At 38.1% G+C, this 18,758-nt stretch overlaps 1 protein-coding gene across 1 annotated transcript in view; it reads left to right on the forward strand.

The window, feature by feature from the left end:
* The window catches only part of LOC143377911 (FMRFamide receptor), a 41,028-nt gene that overhangs the window by 7,830 nt on the left and 14,440 nt on the right, over positions 1 to 18,758 (forward strand). The window contains exons 3-4 of the mRNA XM_076829720.1: positions 4,712 to 4,895; positions 14,888 to 15,080. Of these exons, the coding sequence (XP_076685835.1) occupies positions 4,712 to 4,895; positions 14,888 to 15,080 (377 nt within the window). The remainder of the gene's footprint in view (positions 1 to 4,711; positions 4,896 to 14,887; positions 15,081 to 18,758) is intronic.

The raw sequence follows: 18,758 nt of genomic DNA on the forward strand, positions 1-18,758 counted from the left end.
TCCACGATATCCACCTTCCTAGCGGCTCCCGGGGATACCAGACCCCGGTTCGTCCGTGAAACTTTACCTTCCTAGTGGCTCCCGGGAATACCAGACCCCGGTTCGTCCACGACATCCAACCTCCTTATAGCGGCTCCCGGGGATACCAGACCCCGGTTCGTCCGCTACTAACAAACTCCAACAAACAAATTCAATCCTCAGCCTCGCAGCCGCCACTCTCATTGCCCTCAGCCTCGGCTCATAACATATGAACGGGCAACATGCCCACTCGAGAATATATATGTATATATATATGAAATAATTTACATCAACACTGTAGTATTTTTTATGGCATGTATTTATTCACATTAGTCTTCTACACCTAACTATTCACAATGCGTGTTAATTGCATTGGGTTTGTTAATGGTCTCTGGTTTAAATCTCATAAGTCAATCTAATTTCGTGTGATTGGTAAAGCACATACCTGAGGACACTAGATTTCAGTTAACAACTATGTAACTATTAGGAATAGAATATATTCGCACTTCTGAAATCAATAGACACCGTTTTTTTAGGACGTCTGAAAGAATACGACGTCATAGAATAGATTCATTTTTTGCTTAGCTAAAACTAAGCTCTTCTAAAAAATATTTTATCCTTCCGAGTTTCTTACCATTTGAACATACCTATCCTGCAGTAATGTTATCAAACCTAAGTAGTAAGTATTTCTGAATCGATTTTCCTTTTTTTTTACAACGCTTTACAACAGAAAATGTGTGAGATTGATAAATTATATGATTATCTTCGTACTCGTCAATTCAAGTTACAATTTCATAGTAACACTGCTCACCCTTTGTTTGCGTACCTCATAAATCATTCCAAATGAAGCATCGAGAATCGGTCCAATGACGAATGAGGATTCATCGACTATTGATTCGAAGCCTGTTGTTTGCGTATCTATTATCAGAAACTTATCTGAGTCCTCCTAGAACCATTAAAACCTTCGTTCCCATCGAGTTTTAGCAGTACCTACTCTGTGCCTGTCGCTGTCGATGATCGATGCGTCTAAACGTCGATCTGAGTAAAGTAATCGAGCATACTCCTTTGGCAAATCTTGTAACGAATTTTTTCGTGAATTGTGTTAGCCGGTCTCGTGATATTTTCAGAATTGAATCGTTGTGAATTAATTCATCAAGGGATGAAGAAGAAAAACTTTGTCGAGGTAACACTGTAGCAGTGATTGGTAAACATCACAATAATTGCAATTTTCTCGTTATTCAAGATGAAATAATATTGTATACCTACTGTGATTGAAGAGATTCGCTTCTGAAATATGTGAGACCACTAGTAATTAAATTACATTTTATTATTAAAGTCGAAACTTAAGTAGACTCCACCATGGAAGGAGTTCCTTGCATTTCAATGGAGACTGGATTGAAAGAAGATGTTTCATTACGAAAAGAAATTATTGACATTGAAATATTATACAGGGTGCGGCCGAAATGGTAGTACAATCAGGAAGGAGAAGATTTCTTCGAGAAAATTAATTAACAAATACAGAATAAATTTAATTTCCAACATAAATATAAAATCCAACGGTAAAGATGGAACAACTACTGATGAAATAAATTCTTGGATAGAAATAAGTCGAAATTATTATATACCATTTTTTTTTAATAAAGCTTTGCTTTCAACAACATCGAGTACGCGTGCACTTAATTAAAAATCGGTTCCCCCTTCAACTCGATTTTCGCATGATCACAGTTATTCTACAATTTCGACTTATTTTTCTACAGGGATTTATTTACTCATCAATTTTGCTTCTGTCTAGTCAGGTGCGTGAAATGCTCGTATGAAAATCTTTATTCCTCACTTTTACTTAGTCTCGCACGAGGAATCGCGCCGTGTTTGCTTGTACCATCATTTCGGCCGCACCCTGTAAATGCAATGGCTGATCCCTATTTCAAGATAGTGCAGTTTATATTCTTCAGCTGTTGATAAATTTGGTTGTTTCGAAGAGTACTTTAACACTCCACAAATATAAATGGAATTCGTACAAACAATCGAAGAGGTCTAGTAGATGATGAAAGTACTTTATTATGACGCACTTTAGTATTTTCTCAACACAATACGATCTAAAACGTTCATACGATAATTTTATAGAGTGGAAAAGTGCGAAAGTTGGACAAATTGGGATTTTTAATAATTAGATATTGCGTGCCCATTGTATTTTCATGTTCTTTTTGTAAAATTAACTTAAATCAAACGTTTCTTCTTCATAATTGGACAACTGCTACTTGTCATTGTTAACCCCTTTGGGTCTTCCATTCTACAAGTACCTATCCATAACTCAGCATTTAGGCCAAATCTATTATTCCACCGTCTTTCAGCCACCCAACGAGAGACATAGGAAAGGAAAACCATCTTGCTAGCACTCTTATTAATTTCATCCAGGATGAAACCTGACGCTGCCACTTTATCATCTGCACCGCGTGCTCTGAATTTTACATTGCACAAATGATTTCAGTGAGCTTCGAAATCGAGCATTTCCTTCGGAGCTATCTCCAACACACAAAACTCTTCACGACTTTTTGAGACTCCGCGAAGAAAATTCGAGCGAATGCAAATCGTTTGATGGCGTTTAAACGAGGCTCGAGTTGTCGTCGACTTCATCAGCGTTCAATTCACGGTTGCGCCTGAAAAGACGGATGCGATTCTAATCCGCCTCTCTTCCCCGGCAATTTAAACGGCGTCTTCAACGAGCACCATTTTCCCCGCGTCACTTGAGAATCGAGATACCTAAAATTTCCTGTAATATGTGCGTCCTCGAGGATCAGTTGACAAGGACGACGTCCAATTGCACGAATTACTCTGGACAAATGCCAGTGATTTGCAAAAGGCAAGTATGCGATGGTTTCACGTCGGTACGTGCGTTAATGAAACACCGATAGGCGGAATGAGGAGAAATACGCGGTGGCGCCGAGGGTTGCGTTCAACGCAGCTGTGGTGGCTTAATAGGCTGCATAATTCTCGGCGATAGAATGATAATTAAATAAACAACACGTGAGTCAGCGCACCATCGTTCCAAACGTGTGCGGTGTGCACACTTTGAACAGTGAACTTGTTGCGTTTATTAAGGGGTTATACCTAGTCAGGTGGACGAAAAGAGGCGAATATTTGTGAATTTCTTTTGAAGAAGCGGAAGCGTATATTTTTACAAAACTTTTTCCGCTTAAAAGAGCAACATTTAAAGAACATTTGGTAAACTTCTTCAAAAAAATACACAAATATTCGCCTCTTTTCGGCCGCCTGACTAGGTATAACCCCTTAAGGGGTTAGGCCACCTTGGACGAAGCAAAATTGCAGTCATTTTCGGCATTTTTTTTTAGGAAGATAATGGAATAAGCAGAAAATTTAATATGAAGCCTGTTATTGTACAACTCTCGCCGGAAAAAATCGTATTTTTTCCCCACAAAATGGCGGCGGTAGAGCCGTGATACGCAAGATCTTGAAGAGCGACGTTTTTTACGGTGTTCAATCTCACGGCTATACCGTTTGACCTAGAACAAAAAACCAAAAAGTTTTATTTTCTGCATGCCTAAAACTAGAAGTACGTAGGGAAATCCAGAAACATTAATCCGGCTCGAAATGGTGACCATGGGGAGAAAAAGCGCTTATTTTTTTTAATAAAAGTGTCAATTGCAAAGAATATATTCAAGATATCGCAAAACCGCTACGTACTTCTCTAGATTTAGTCATGTAGAAAATAAAACTTTTTGGTTTTTTGTCCGAGGTCAAACGGTATAGCTGTGAGATTGAACACCGTGGAAAACGTCGCTCCTCAAGATCTTGCGTGTCACGGCTCTATCGCCGCCATTTTTGTGAAAAAAAATGTCTTTTTCCAGGCGAGAGTTGTACAATAACAGGCTTCATCTTAAATTTTCTGTTTATTTCATTATCTTCCTAAAAAAAAAATTCCGAAAATGACTACAATTTTGCTCCGTCCAAGGTGGCCTAACCCCTTAAGGATTCGTTGGAAGAATACAGGATCCGCTTTGATTAATGTTCTACGTTTGCTTTCTGCACTCGAACTTATGCAGTTGTCAATCCGCCAGAGATTTCTCGTTGAATGCTACACTCGTTGAGTATGGTGGGGTGTAAGCTAGGCACTTCAAAATTAGTAATTCAGCTCATTTGGGAATCACGAATTCCTCCACTTTTATAAAGTTTAATGGTAGCAGAATGGAAGTTTAATTTAAACTTTGGTATGCTTCAGAAGTACAATTGGAGTATAAAGTATTAATCCCTCCTTAGTGCACTGTGGTTCACTTGTTACTTCTTATTATTACAAATTCTTCAAGAAAATAGGAATTTTAAATTATAATAAGATTCTTTAGCATAAAAGCTAATCCAGAGATGTGAAATGCTGGGTCCAATTTGACCCTGTATCTCCCATGTATACAGTTAATTGTTACGTTATCCACCATTTAAGGGTTAATACTTATCGTATGCCCAGAATGCATAGAGTTGTGTGAAATTTGCAGCAAAATCAGATGTAAAATAATTTTTAATTAAAAAACATTAAGTGTTTCTAACGAACCTGATTGAACGAGCGTGGCTTCTGTATTCAGAAAAATTATTCAGGAGTCGTTTGATCGTAAATGTTGAATCGATCCACGACAAACGATAAAATTTTAATTCCTTAAATGTGACTTGTTACAGATTCTTACAGGGGGATAGCCAGATAATATTCGACGATATCAGTCTGTGGATAGTGGAACCAACTCTCCACAGCATAATCGTGTACAGCGTAGGGATTCCTATAGTCTCTCTTCTGGGAATAGTTGGGAACGCTTTGATTCTTCGCGTTCTCTGCGACGGAAAGTTCAAGGCATCGGTGTTCACATACCTGACAGGTAAGATCACACCTGAAGCCGCTTAGACTTAGAAGTTAAACCTTTAGAGGGCCGGAATTTTTTCATTGCAATTGTAAATTTTATTTACTTAAAATTTATGCATATATACCACCAAAATGGTCGGCAAAGTATCCAAATTCTTTGGTGGCCACTATAGTAGCCAGCCCGGCCCTCTAAAGTTTAATATCGATTCCCAATAGGACTCTCATGCCTTTTTTTGCAGAATAGAGTTTCTTCTTGTTTCCCTTCTTTTCATTCGGAAGACACTTAGGGGAGACCGGGGCAAAGTGCGACGAAAAAAGTTTGAAGTCGAATAAAATTTTTCCCTTTCAATAAAAATGTGTGGAAATAGATTTATAATATAATTTAAACATTACTATTGGTAAACGACGAATAGCAATACTTAAAATAAACTTAGAGTATATTAAAATTCAACTTGAAAAGAAAAAACGAAAACGACCACTTTACCCCATATATAATAACTCATTTATGACTCATTTATCCAAAAAGCAAAATTGAGAAGCAAGCCAATCGGAAGTCTTTAAAGCTTAATTTTTAATTATTTAAACGAATTTACATTTTTTGATATCTGAATATGCATAATTATCATTGCAAAGTGAACCTCGGGGTAAAATGAGCTTTCTTAATTTATTCTTTAACAATAGAATATATTTACAAATTTTGGTGACGTAATAAATATATGTAATACCACAATAATAATTATGCACATTCAGATATGGAAAAATGCAAATTCATTTGAAAAATTAAAAATAAAGGTTCAGAGACTTCCAATTGGTTTTCTTTTTAATTTAGCTTTTTGGATAAATCAGTCTTAAATGTGTTACTTTAACTCCAATTTTTTTCTGCGTGTTTATAACAAGCTTATACACATACATGTACACGCGTTTGAGAAAACATTAATCCTAACATTATTAAATAATTAATTTCCCACTGAGTACATATTCGGGGTAAAGTGACAGAGGTAAACTGAGCTGCAAATGGCTGCTAAGAAGCAATGCGCAAGTGATGTGCGCAATATCCTAATCTGTCAGCTGGCTAGGTAACCACGCGGCGTGGTGGAACAGAAATTAACCTCAAAAAAATGAAAAATCTGCCACAGTTGTTGACAACCACGGTGCAAAAACAAAACAGAAGCTGCCACCCTACACACGTCATTCCAGCGCAAGGGGTTAATATTTACCTATATCCTTAATTAAAGTTCTTATTTTGTTGCACCTCACTTTACCCCGGATAGGGGTTCACTTTACCCTATACATGGGGTAAAGTGATACCTCTTGCATCATTTCTTTCATGTTGAATTTTAATATACTCGAAGTTTATTTTAAGTATTGCTATTCGTCATTTATCAATAGTAATGTTTTAATTATATTACAAATCTATTTCCAAACATTTTTATTGAAAGGGAAAAATTGTGTTCGACTTTTTTCGCCCCACTTTGCCCCGGTCTCCCCTACATTTAGTACGTCACCAAAATTTGTTTGTTGTTGAAAACTCAATTTACCTCGAGGTTCACTTAACCCCGGTCTCCCCTACAGGGGGTGTTTACCGGAAGATAGTGGAGCTAAATAAGAAGCAAGTGAGAGATTTAAAATAATTTTCTTCGATTCTCCATACGAGTTTTGCGAAACATACATTTTAATATGAAACAAAATGGTTGAAACATTTTTATGAAAAACTTTGATAGCTGGTATTTTTTAAACAAATTCGAAACTAGCGAAATGATGGCTTAAACCACCCATAAATTCATATTAAAAACATCATATTTCAATTTCGGCAAAATCCTTCACACCAAGCGTAAAATCTTATTGATTTATCTTGGTGTGACCCATTTGACTGTGCACGAGCGCTTAATTATATTTCTTTATAGTAACTGTATTAAATAATCAGGAGTGATCATGGTATTTTTTGATATCTTAATAATATTATTTTTCGAAAAACCGTTCCTGAATCTACCGTGGGCGAAATTCGTAGGTTAATCCCAAAGTCGATAAATAATTAAATGCTACAGAATTAAAAGAAGCCTGGCAATAAATCTGTGGTTGTAAGACAAAACGGCGCATATCACGTGTTCTCACTTTCCAGATATTGTTGTTTAAAGTTCTAAGCACCAACTCTTCTTATTAGCAATGTTTCCTTGTGTTTTGTTTTTACGATATAAACGTATGTATATAAGGTAAATGTCCCAATTAGCGACCCAGTCCCAATTATTCACACTTTATCCTTTATATTTAAATATTGTTGCGAGCACCCTATGGATGAAATCCAAGGCCTGCTGGTGCTCGCGACAGTGGCAAGAAGACATCGAGAAGACGGCGAACGGATCGATCGCCTGTCAAGATGTCACTCTTGAACCAGACGCTATTAGGAGCACACGTGTCGAGATTACCTCTTTATTTTTTCATAAGACATTCCTTGCTGTTACTGTTCTTGTTCATGTTGTATTCCTTACATTATATTCGATTAAACTCTCGTTATGCCAAACCGAGCTACCCCCGTTACAGAAAAATTAAAATTCGATTCGCGAATATTCAAAGTATCTTGTTGATGGTTTCGCTAATGTATATCATAACATATAATTAAGTAATTAATAAATGTTTCCACGTGTGTCGGCTACAAAGCCGTGAAAAAGTAGTTTATTGTTACCGAACTTAAGAATGGCCAAATTTTAGGTAGTAAGTATTTCTTGCATGAGTATATTAATGTAAGAAAAATATATTGAAATAAGTTTAAAAATAATTGTAAATTTACTGTTTAAAAAAATTGCATCGAATTTTTTATTAAATTCATAATAATTATGGGGGTCAATAATCGGTACTCGTAAAATGTTTGAATTCCTATTATTGACACGAGATGCCGTGTCATTTTTCCATCTTACGTGTTTGTCAGTTTGCACCATAACCTCAATAAGTAAAGATGGTTAGTAAAGACTAAAGAATATAAACGACGTAAAAACTATTCGCAACAACAATTGGAAAATGCTTTGGCAGCTATCAAATCTGGTCGTAGCATTAAAACTGTTGCAAAGTATTTTGATTTGTACTAATTATTTTATAATGCTTTTCCGATGCGGTCATTAATTGGGACGTTAGATTGCATGTCCCGATCAGTGACACGGTATTCCACGCATTAAGGTCGGTTTATACAGCGACCGAGCCGAGCCTTCCGAGTCTCTATAGTATGCTTATGGACGGCGCCGGCAAGTTTCCGCCGAGCTCGGTGGAAGCTCGGAGGCTTCCCGCTGGGCCCGGGCTCGGAGGCCACTCGTTGAGACGACTAGACGGACTGGCGATTAGTAAGACAAATAAATACAAAAGTGAATAAATAAACTAAATAAAAAAAAATAATAATAAAAAATATAAAAAAATCCTAACTTAACCATCTCACCGTTCTGCAGCGACAGATGCTCTTCTCGTTAGCTTTCAGAGGAAGATTTAATATGGCCAAATACTGCATTGTCCCTCAATATCTCTACTATCTTATTATCCCAAATATTAAACGAAAATAAACTTAGACGTATATTTTAAAATACGATTCTGTACACCACTGGTTGAGAAAAGAGGTTAAATGTAACCTCGATTTATCTTTTATAGCCTATAAATAAAAAAAATCACAGAAGGAAGCGAAATGACGCTATTCATTCAACTGTTTGGCTTCTGGAGAAGTAATTCAAAAACTGCACTTTAGGCAGTGCTAATACATACCAGTTATTAAAGTACATGTTTGTCATTGCGAAGAGATTGGATAACAATGTCGGTGCATACGTTCCAACTATATTATAGATACAAAGTTTATTTTTTATTATTATTTTTTTTATTTAGTTTATTTATTCACTTTTGTATTTATTTGCCTTACTAATCGCCAGTAGGTAGATCGACCGCGTCTCTCGCATTTACCCTACGTGTTCGGAGCATAAAATCCAGCAGCGTTGCACTTCGACAGGGCACGGACTCGGTCCGTCCGTCTAGTCGTCTCAACGAGTGGCCTCCGAGCCCGGGCCCAGCGGGGAGCCTCCGAGCTTCCACCGAGCTCGGCGGAAACTTGCCGGCACCGTCCAAAAGCATACTATAGAGGCTCGGAAGGCTCGGCTCGGTCGCTGTATGAACCGACCTTTATGTACGAGTCAATAGGGCCCTTTACACGGACGTTCCTGCGCGCGGTTCGGCGCGCCACACGCCGGGCGGCACGCAAAAGTACGTGAACGCCGGAGCGCGACGCTCCTTCGTGCACGCCAGAAGGTTATACACTCGGCACTACTTAGAGACAGCGGGTTCGGCCTCATATCTCTACGTCGACTCCATCCACATGTTTTTTTCCACGATCCACCACAGTGGTGTATTGTGTAGTACCTGTTCGATGTATATTATCGATCTGCGAAACGATTGGCAAGACACGATCGCGATCTCAGTTCGCGAAAAGTATACGAATTCCTCGATATACCTGGCTAATAGAGGATATCATAAATGCTGTTACTGTAGGGCACACTGAAACATCTGTTTTTTACGAAGCTAAATTTGGTTGACCTGAAGGTCCTACAAATTATGGAAATTGTTATGACTCAGTTATAACGACTGTAAAATCTTACAAGGGTACATTAAAAAATGTCCAAATGTTTCCTCGGCAATGCGATGGCAAATGAAAATGCAGTTAACACATTCACTGTTGTGACGATCATAATTATTACAATTGACGGCAATAATTACCATGTCATTGCTTGTTTTAATATAAAAACTAATATTGATAGACAATGAATACACATAGGTATGCAAGTGATGTTATATGTAGGATAAATGCTGAAGAGATGTAATATACAAGATGTTTGACGAAAGGGGGTAGTCTCCTGATTGCGCGTTGACTGCAGAAGAGTTTACATAAGAGACAGAAAAGGTAGTTAGAAAAGGAAAACGGCACTTGAAACCAAGGATTCGGCGTGGCGCGTGGATTTCCGACAGTGCGGATAGTTCTAAAGCGCGTGCCGAGCCTGGCAGCCAAGTCTCTGCGAGCCGCTACAAGCGGTAGGAAGTGATCGCGAATTTTTTAAAGCCAAACAATTAAATATACCTATTTACTTCCAGCTTTGTGGTTTCATTTGTCAATCTTTAGGGAATATAAAAAAAAATTGTATGCAAAAATAGTGGTTATATCCGGAGTGATAGTGCTTCAAATAGAGCGCCTTACAAAACTCATATGCGCACTGTTAGCATAAAATCAGTCGTTGTAGTCTGAAATAGATTAAAAAACGATTAATAGATTAAACTTTATTAACCATAATCATGATGTTATTTATTTTCATCTGCAACCTAGTAAATTATGTCTTTAGCTACCTACCGCAAACTATTTGCGTAAAATCTAAACATTCGGATATTTAGTTAAAAAATTAAATATGGATATCTTAATACACGTGAAACCGTATATTATGATTGTTGCGTTAGGCCTTAGTGCAGGAAAGTTGTGTCTTGGGATCAATAACAACTGTGCGAAATTTCAGCCCTGTGAGTTAATATCTTCTGTTCCGGTAAGAGCTTTGAAATTTCGAAATTTAAATAACAAGTATAAAAAGGCTGGCATATGACTGAGCGACTCAAGGGTGACCCGAGTGAAGCCATCCCTTGCGTCGGCTCCAATTATTTTGCTGGTTCCCTCTGTTACGAGCTTTACGAGCGTGCTGCCACCACTCTACGCACAGCATGTACTCTGATGTCTGTCATCGACAGTTGTCTCTGTCATCAGTTACCATAGCCAAAAGGACATTTTCTTATAAAGCGAAGTATGTGTTATTTGAAATTATCTTATCAATGATTGACCTGTATTTCTTGGCTAAGTAACGTGTGGATTGTATAATATAATATAATGTTGCGCCGGGGTGTCTCCCCGCTGGCCGCCCCGGCGCGAAAGAGAGAATAATATACGGGCGTACACACTGCACAACTACATTCCAGTAGTAGCTATAGGTTTACAATGGTAAAAGCTAAACCCCTACGTCCGAACGCTATGGCGTTTGGTACAAAATAGTCCCTCTGGTCGATATGCCAATCGTCCTTCCAGGGAGCCGACCTTCTCTCTTCAGTTGCGAGTGCCAGCAGGCCATGCACGGGCCTACACCTGGTGCTCGCAACAATAATATAATATAATATATTTGGCTATGTTAACTGATGACAGAGACGACATCAGAGAACTTGCTGTGCGTATCGTGCTGTCAGCACGTGGCAACTAAAGTCGGCAGAAACCGAAAATGTTCTCCACCTTCGTTGAATTTTGATGCTACCGATTATACTGACTTGATCAATTGGGACGTATGTCCAATAACTTTACCACGCACATAGGACTCGGTTGAAACCATCTCCCTGAAAAAAAATGCTGGAGGAGGAAGGGATCCCCAAATCCTGGGACTTTGAGGCACAACCTTGCCACACTCAGGCTGTGGAGCGTATGGAGCTCGTAACAGAGGCGTCCAGCAAAATAATTGGAGGCGACGCAAGGGAATGGCTTCATTCGGGTCACCCTTGAGCCGCGCAGTCATATGCCAGCCTTTGAGTACAAATCTCATGTTTCCACTTCATCAAGTCTATTAACCCGACTTCGAGTATCCTTCCACGGTAAGGACATTTTTATCAAATTTCGCCTTCTAGTCCACAAGGTGGTTGGAATGGGGAAAGGAGGAACTCCACAAGCAGCTACATTTACGCGATGAGTTCTGACTCACTCTGTTGCCAGATGGGTGGGAGCAGGGCTGCAAGATCATTTTTCTACTTTTTACTCGAATTTCGAAATTTCTCAAGATATTAACTCACAGGGCTGAAATTTTGCACAGTTGTTATTGATCCCAAGACACAACTTTCCCGCACTAAGGCCTAACGCAACAATCATTTTCATTTTTTTTTCGGGACGGCCTAACGTGTACCCGTGAATTTCGGTACACGGGTGCACGGATCCTACGATCCGTGAATTTCGATACACGTGTGCACGTGTATCGTCAATCTCTACAAAATCACCTGACTGATTTTATGCTAACAGTGCGCATATGAGTTTTGTAAGGCGCTCTATTTGAAGCACTATCACTCCGGATATAACCACTATTTTTGCATACGATTTTTTTTTTATATTCCCTAAAGATTGACAAATGAAACCACAAAGCTGGAAGTAAATAGGTATATTTAATTGTTTGGCTTTAAAAAATTCGCGATCACTTCCTACCGCTTGTAGCGGCTCGCAGAGGCTTGGCTTGGCTTGGCTGTTAGGCTCGGCACGCGCTTCAGAACTTTTCAGAAACCCTTGGTTTCAAGTGCCGTTTTCCTTTTCTAACTACCTTTTCTGTCTCTTATGTAAACTCTTCTGGTGTCAAGGTTTGCGCGCGGGCAGGACCGTGGTGATTTCTGGCGCGCGGGCAGGACTGTGGTGCTTTCTGGCGCGCCACGCAAGAGCGTGGGTGAAAAATTTGACCTGCATCACGAGCAATCAGAATACCACCCCCTTCTTCAAAACATCTTGCATATTACATCTCTTCAGCATTTATCTTACATATAACATCACTTGCATACCTATGTGTATTTAGTGTCTATCAATATTAGTCTTTATATTAAAACAAGCAATGACATGGTAATTATTGCCGTCAATTGTAATAATTATGATCGTCACAACAGTGAATGTGTTAACTGCATTTTCATTTGCCATCGCATTGCCGGGGAAACATTTTGGACATTTTTTAATGTACCCTTGTAAAATTTAACACTCGTTATAACTGAGTTATAAACCATTTCCATAATTTGTAGCACCTTCAGGTCAACCAAATGTAACTTCGTAAAAACAGATGTTACAGTGTGTAACAGTGTATTCGTATACTTTTCGCAAACTGAGATCGCGATCGTGTCTTGCCAATCGTTTCGCAGATCGATAATATACATCGAACAGGTAGTACACAATACACCACTGCCGTGGATCGAGGAAAAAAACATGTGGGTGGAGTCGACGTAGAGATATGAGGCCGAACCCGCTGTCTCTAAGTAGTGCCGAGTGTATATAACCTTCTGGCGTGCACGTAGGAGCGTCGCGCTCCGGCGATCACGTACTTTTGCGTGCCGCGCGGCGTGTGGTTCGCCGGACCGCGCGCAGGAAGGCCCGTGTAAAGGTCCCTAATGATGCAGTCCAACATAGGTCACTATTTGGGACGAAGAGAGAATTGAAGGTCAAAAATAGGTATACGTGCACTGTATAATATATTTATTATTAATAATTATATTCGAATAATTTCATCATACACAGGGGCGTTTTTCATACTGGAAAAGAACCAGCCATATGATAGGCTATTAATGAGTAACTGCGATAAATACTTTTAATATGTAAATATGTTAGAACGTGCGCGTAGATCTTACAGGGTCGCTAATTGGGACATTTACCTTACATAAATAATAATAAACAGAATAGTAATAATTTACGGACACTTTATGCAGAACGATGCAAGTCTACTGGGCTTGTGGTATTCTGCTTGACTGCGTCGCAGTTAGTAAGTTGTTTCTCCAAAGCGAAAAATAAACATTGTACGCAAGATTTATACATATATATATATATATATATATATATATATATATATATATATCACAAAAAATTGTATATGCATATAATTGTATTATCTACATGTATGTCAAAATACGGATCAATTTTCTGAAGGTAAGTAGGTACGTTATAACTATGCTCACCAAACTAAATAATATAGGTTCGCATCGTACATAATCTTAAATCTGTTAGATATAAGTATTTTATCTGCACACAAAAAATAAATTAATGTTTATAGAATTAGGGTACCTATACTTATTGTATAAGGTAGATAATAAAGTACTGCACATATTGTTTTTTTTTCAAGGTGTTATTCAAGAAATGTTTGATGCGAACAATAACTGACATACCGAAAGAAAGTAATAGCCTTATTTGTACCAAAACTCGAGCTATCAGCAAACAAAATGGAATTTTGGTGTAGCATACAATGCATTGTCGAGAAAAACGATTTTGTCATGAAAATGTAGATACATGATTATCAACGTGTCTATATAAATGTCGAATTGCACCAACGATGTAAGACTGGCATGAAGGATCGTATTGTAAGAAAATTAGTTATTTAAGTAGATTAATAGAAATAGGTAATAAAAAGCAAACGTAAAAGAAAGATTCGAGTAATCTTCGTATCCTCCAAATTTTATGGACTTACGTTGTTTTGCCAAATGCGTATGAATTGCATATTGGACTACAGTTAAATTGCATTATTGTTTTGCATATAAAATATTTGATTTCATGCATTATTTCTGATAAATACATAAATCCTCTATTTTATAGCTGAATTAATGCATAAACGAAAAATTTTCGAAACAGTGACATACGGTGTTTTTCCTTACTACCACAGAAACAACATCAACCATGTACAAAATACAGCCCAAGCATTACGCATCATAAAATGAACAAACAGTCACGCGAAGACGTGTTCAGTTTTTCACTGTCCAGCAAAATAATTTTTTTCTCCTGCTCTGCAATATTCACTGGATGATCCCTGCAGAGTTTCTCGTTCCAAATTCAAACCCGCCAACAGAATTGCTCTATCACCCTTAGTTTTTGGGAAACATGAGTTTTCGTAAAAACGCACGACGTTTGGCATGAATGATATATTACGCGAAAATTAAGAGCGCTAGGGTGTCCCATTTAGTCGTAAATAATAGGGGAGATTTCTGTTGTAAAAAAAGTGCTCAATGTGCATGGTTCCTACGCAATATTTTTGCATTTTAACGAAAAGAATATTTATCACCCAGTGGATATTGCAGATCAAAATTCGCGTTGGACAGTGAATTTTCAGTCCCCATAACTTACATTTTTCGTAAAGTCAACAAAGGCCAGTTTGAAGCCCAATGCGCGGGAATTAAGAACAAAGGGGTTTGCTCGCCTAACGAAGGTAGAAGAGGGGCAAAAACAGATTCTGATTCATCCTTTTATAGTCCTTGCCACAGCTGATCTCGTCACCTGTTCCATGCTCCTGTTCTCTGGGCTGGCGAGGGGTGTTTTTTGGTGCAGAACAGGATGGCTGGAATTCGACGTGTTCGTTCACCTGCCTGTCGTCTCTGTTTCGTCAAACGTCACAGTTTGGGCCGCTGTTTGTGTCACCATCGACAGGCTGGTCATTGTTTTCAGGTAAACGCTAGAAATTGTGTCTGAAGTATTTTATTTTTGTTAATCTTTTTTTTAACACTGCTATGTATGGCAGCTGGGGGTAAACATGTTACATATTCCGTGACAGTGGTTATTCAGATTTTTAGGACTACAAATAGTGATGAAGAAATTAGGGCCGGTATTCATAGTCGCTACTTATTCTTAAGCAAATGCTTAAGCATGCGGCATCCTCTACTAACCTAGTAGCTAGTAAAGGATGCCGAATACTTAAGCATTTGCTTAAGAATAAGTAGCGACTATGAATGCCAGCCTAGAAGTTTCAATTTAGAAAAAAATTCTAGAGAAATCCGAAACTTGTATCTAGAAAAAAATTCTAAATCTAGTCTAGGGCCTGTATTCATAGTTGCTACTTATTTTTAAGCAAATGTTTAAGCATGCGGCATCCTCTATTAACCTAGTAGCTAGTAAAGGATGCCGAATGCTTAAACATTTGCTTAAGAATAAGTAGCGACTATGAATACCGCCCTAGAAGTTTCAATTTACAAAAAAAAATTCTAGAAAAATCCGAGACTTGCATCTAAAAAAAAAAAGTTGTAGATCTAGTCTAGGGCCGGTATTCATAGTTGCTACTTATTTTTAAGCAAATGTTTAAGCATGCGGCATCCTCTACTAACCTAGTAGCTAGTAAAGAATGCCGAATGCTTAAGCATTTGCTTAAGAACAAATAGCGACTATGAATACTGGCCTAGATTGCGATATTCAATTATACAGGATGGCCCACGGATTAATTGAAGTCGCAATTAGAAGAAAATGTTATAGGAAACAGGCGAATGGGACTACATTTAAACAGAACAAATTTTTTAGGTCCATATCCTTTCTGCAAATGTAACGATGCATGTGCATTTTACTGTTGCATTTTATTTAATACAGACGCTTATTTAAAATATCTCACAAACTAATCATTATTAGATCACTTTACTCTAATACTTTTTAATGCAACATGATGTTGCGGAAGGTGCCTGGATCGAGATTCTCCCTGAGAATCTCGCGGTGTTCCTTGGTCGTCCTTCGCTGTCGTCGTCCGACGGGCTCCGAATACTGGGGTTAAGGTGCTGGGACGGGTATACTCGGTTGGAAACCGAAGGTAGTAGGATCCTTGGCCGGTTAAAGAGTTAGGACTCACCGTAGGGTTAAACAAGTTTATTCTGTCCCGATCTGGGTTACATGGACACTGCGTCAATCAGGCGTGAGTCTCGTATAGAGTCGGCTATAGAGTCTGAGCTCGTATTGCTCGTACACCGTTCTTATACTTTAATCGCGGCGAAGCGGAGACCATCGGGGTCTCTGTCTTCGGCCCGCTTGTCGGGTGTTACACCATTTGCTGATGGTCTCGGAGCGCTTCCGAGAATCCTTACGCGGTTCTGCCGGATTTCGGCGTTCGATTATGGTAATCGGAATGTGTCATGGTGTCGTTACGCTTGGGCATTGCACAGTGGTACAATAGAGGGTGCTTGCAATTGGAAGAAAATCTTAGAGGACAAAGGCAAATGGCTTTAGACCACATTTTCTTCACTGCATCACCTAGATTTAAGAAAGGTAGTCATTGTTGTAACCCAACCAACGCACAGTGGTACATAATTACATTTTTTGTTCAAATCACCCTACAGGTCGTAATTTTTTTGAAAACTCGACGATTTTTATTTCAAATTCTTCGAAAATGAATTCTCCGTCGATCTGTCCGGCCGAAATTTTGAATTTCGTTGCTGATTCTTTTATATTTAGCGAATTATACAGCACTTTTCAAAGATCAGTATCTGTGGGCTTTTTTGGCCGCCTGTTCCGAATTTACAGTTAGATTTTCGAAATTGAAGGTGGTGCATCCAATATGCCGAATATAGTTGACTTTTCTGACTCAATATTCATGAGCAGGATTTTTAATGTTCGATATTTTTAAACTCGTACATAAACAAGAAATCAGAGATTTGCTTCCAGAAGCACAAATCCTGCTCCTCAAACAAGATTGCACATAATAACATCGGATTTCTAAAGGCAACTGGGATAAAACGTTAAGTGAATCAGACCTTCTAGAAATATCAAACATTAAAAATCTTACTCATCCATATTGAATCCGAAAAGTCAACTACAAGAACGCGTATGAACACAGACGAATAGGGTTAAAAATGCAAAATCACGTACACATTTATGGGATGCGTAAAAGTTTGTCAAAATACGAATGTCCATCAGCAATTTTAAAGTTGATCTACAGTATTAGATTTGTGGTACAAATAAAAAATTTGATCTTTATAATCATTACTTCATATTCGTAATCAGCGTCCCCGAAAATCTAGACGCACTATGGTTCTTCCGAATAAGTCCATTTTCTGAAATTTTGCTTCAACATATCGGATTCACCACCTTGAATTTCGAAAATCTGACTTCAAATTCGAAACAGGCGGACAAAAAAATCCCACAGATACTGATCTGCGAAAAGTGCTGTATAATTCGCTAAATATAAAAAAATCAGCAACGAAATTCAAAATTTCGGCCGAACAGATCGATAGAGAATTTAATTGCGAAGAATTTAAAATAAAAATCGTCAAGTTTTCTGCAAAATTACGACCTGTGGGGTGATTTGAACAAAAAATGTAATTATGTACCACTGTGCGTTGGTTGGGTTACAACAATGACTACCTTTCTTAAATCTAGGTGATGCAGTGAAGAAAATGTGGTCTAAAGCCATTTGCCTTTGTCCTCTACGATTTTCTTCCAATTGCAAGCACCCTCTAAAATTCTAGATAAATAGTTTGTAGTTGTGTGACATTCTTCATAATTTCAGCTTCTCTTTATTGTAGTTTGATTTCCATACTGAACTGAGAAATACCATTTTCCTTTGAAAAAGGTTTCGATGTGATCAAATATGTTTTTCGTCCAGTCTAATATGGAAAACAAAGAAAACTCTGGATCGACTAAGATCGGTACAGGAGATTTGGCGTATAGATCATTAAATTGAACGAGGTAGATTTTGGCAGCGAATGTGTTAAAAACAGTACCTATAGTGGAAAATGGGTATTTCGAACAGATTAGAGCACAGTAATTTTTTTATTCAGATAACTGGTACAAAACATGTAAACAGTATTCCCATAAAAAACTTCAAAAAAGTAAAAAAAAAAATACGCCAAGTACATGAAAAAGTCGAGGACGGAAAAGGGTATTATTAAATAAATCACAAAAAATAGAAGATAATAAAAATTACAATATAAAGAAAGATGTGAAATCAGCATAAGCTTCAAGTACATAAAGGTGCTTTCCAGCAGCGTACAAAGGCAACACTGTGTAACACAATGTAAGATTCGGTCAAATACTTGGCGTCGCCAGGCAAGGTATTCTCAGATCAATACCCATACCTTCCCTCTCGCAGGATTTCTGATAATTTGCCAATTTAAAGCTCTGACAAATATGAGTACACTATCATTATTTTGCGTTTTTAAATAATTCTTATTCATCGACACCTTGACCTTGCCTGGCCACGCCCAAGTATTTGACCGAATCTTACATTGTGTTACAGTGTTGCCTTCGCACGCTGCTGGGAAGCACCTTTATGTACTTGAAGCTTATGCTGATTTCACATTTTTTTATATTGTAATTTTTATTATCATTTTTTTTTTTAGATTTATTTGATAATACTGTTTTCCGTCCTCG

The sequence above is a fragment of the Andrena cerasifolii genome, chromosome 16, assembly GCF_050908995.1.
Source record: "Andrena cerasifolii isolate SP2316 chromosome 16, iyAndCera1_principal, whole genome shotgun sequence".
In the NCBI taxonomy this organism is placed as follows: domain Eukaryota; kingdom Metazoa; phylum Arthropoda; class Insecta; order Hymenoptera; family Andrenidae; genus Andrena; species Andrena cerasifolii.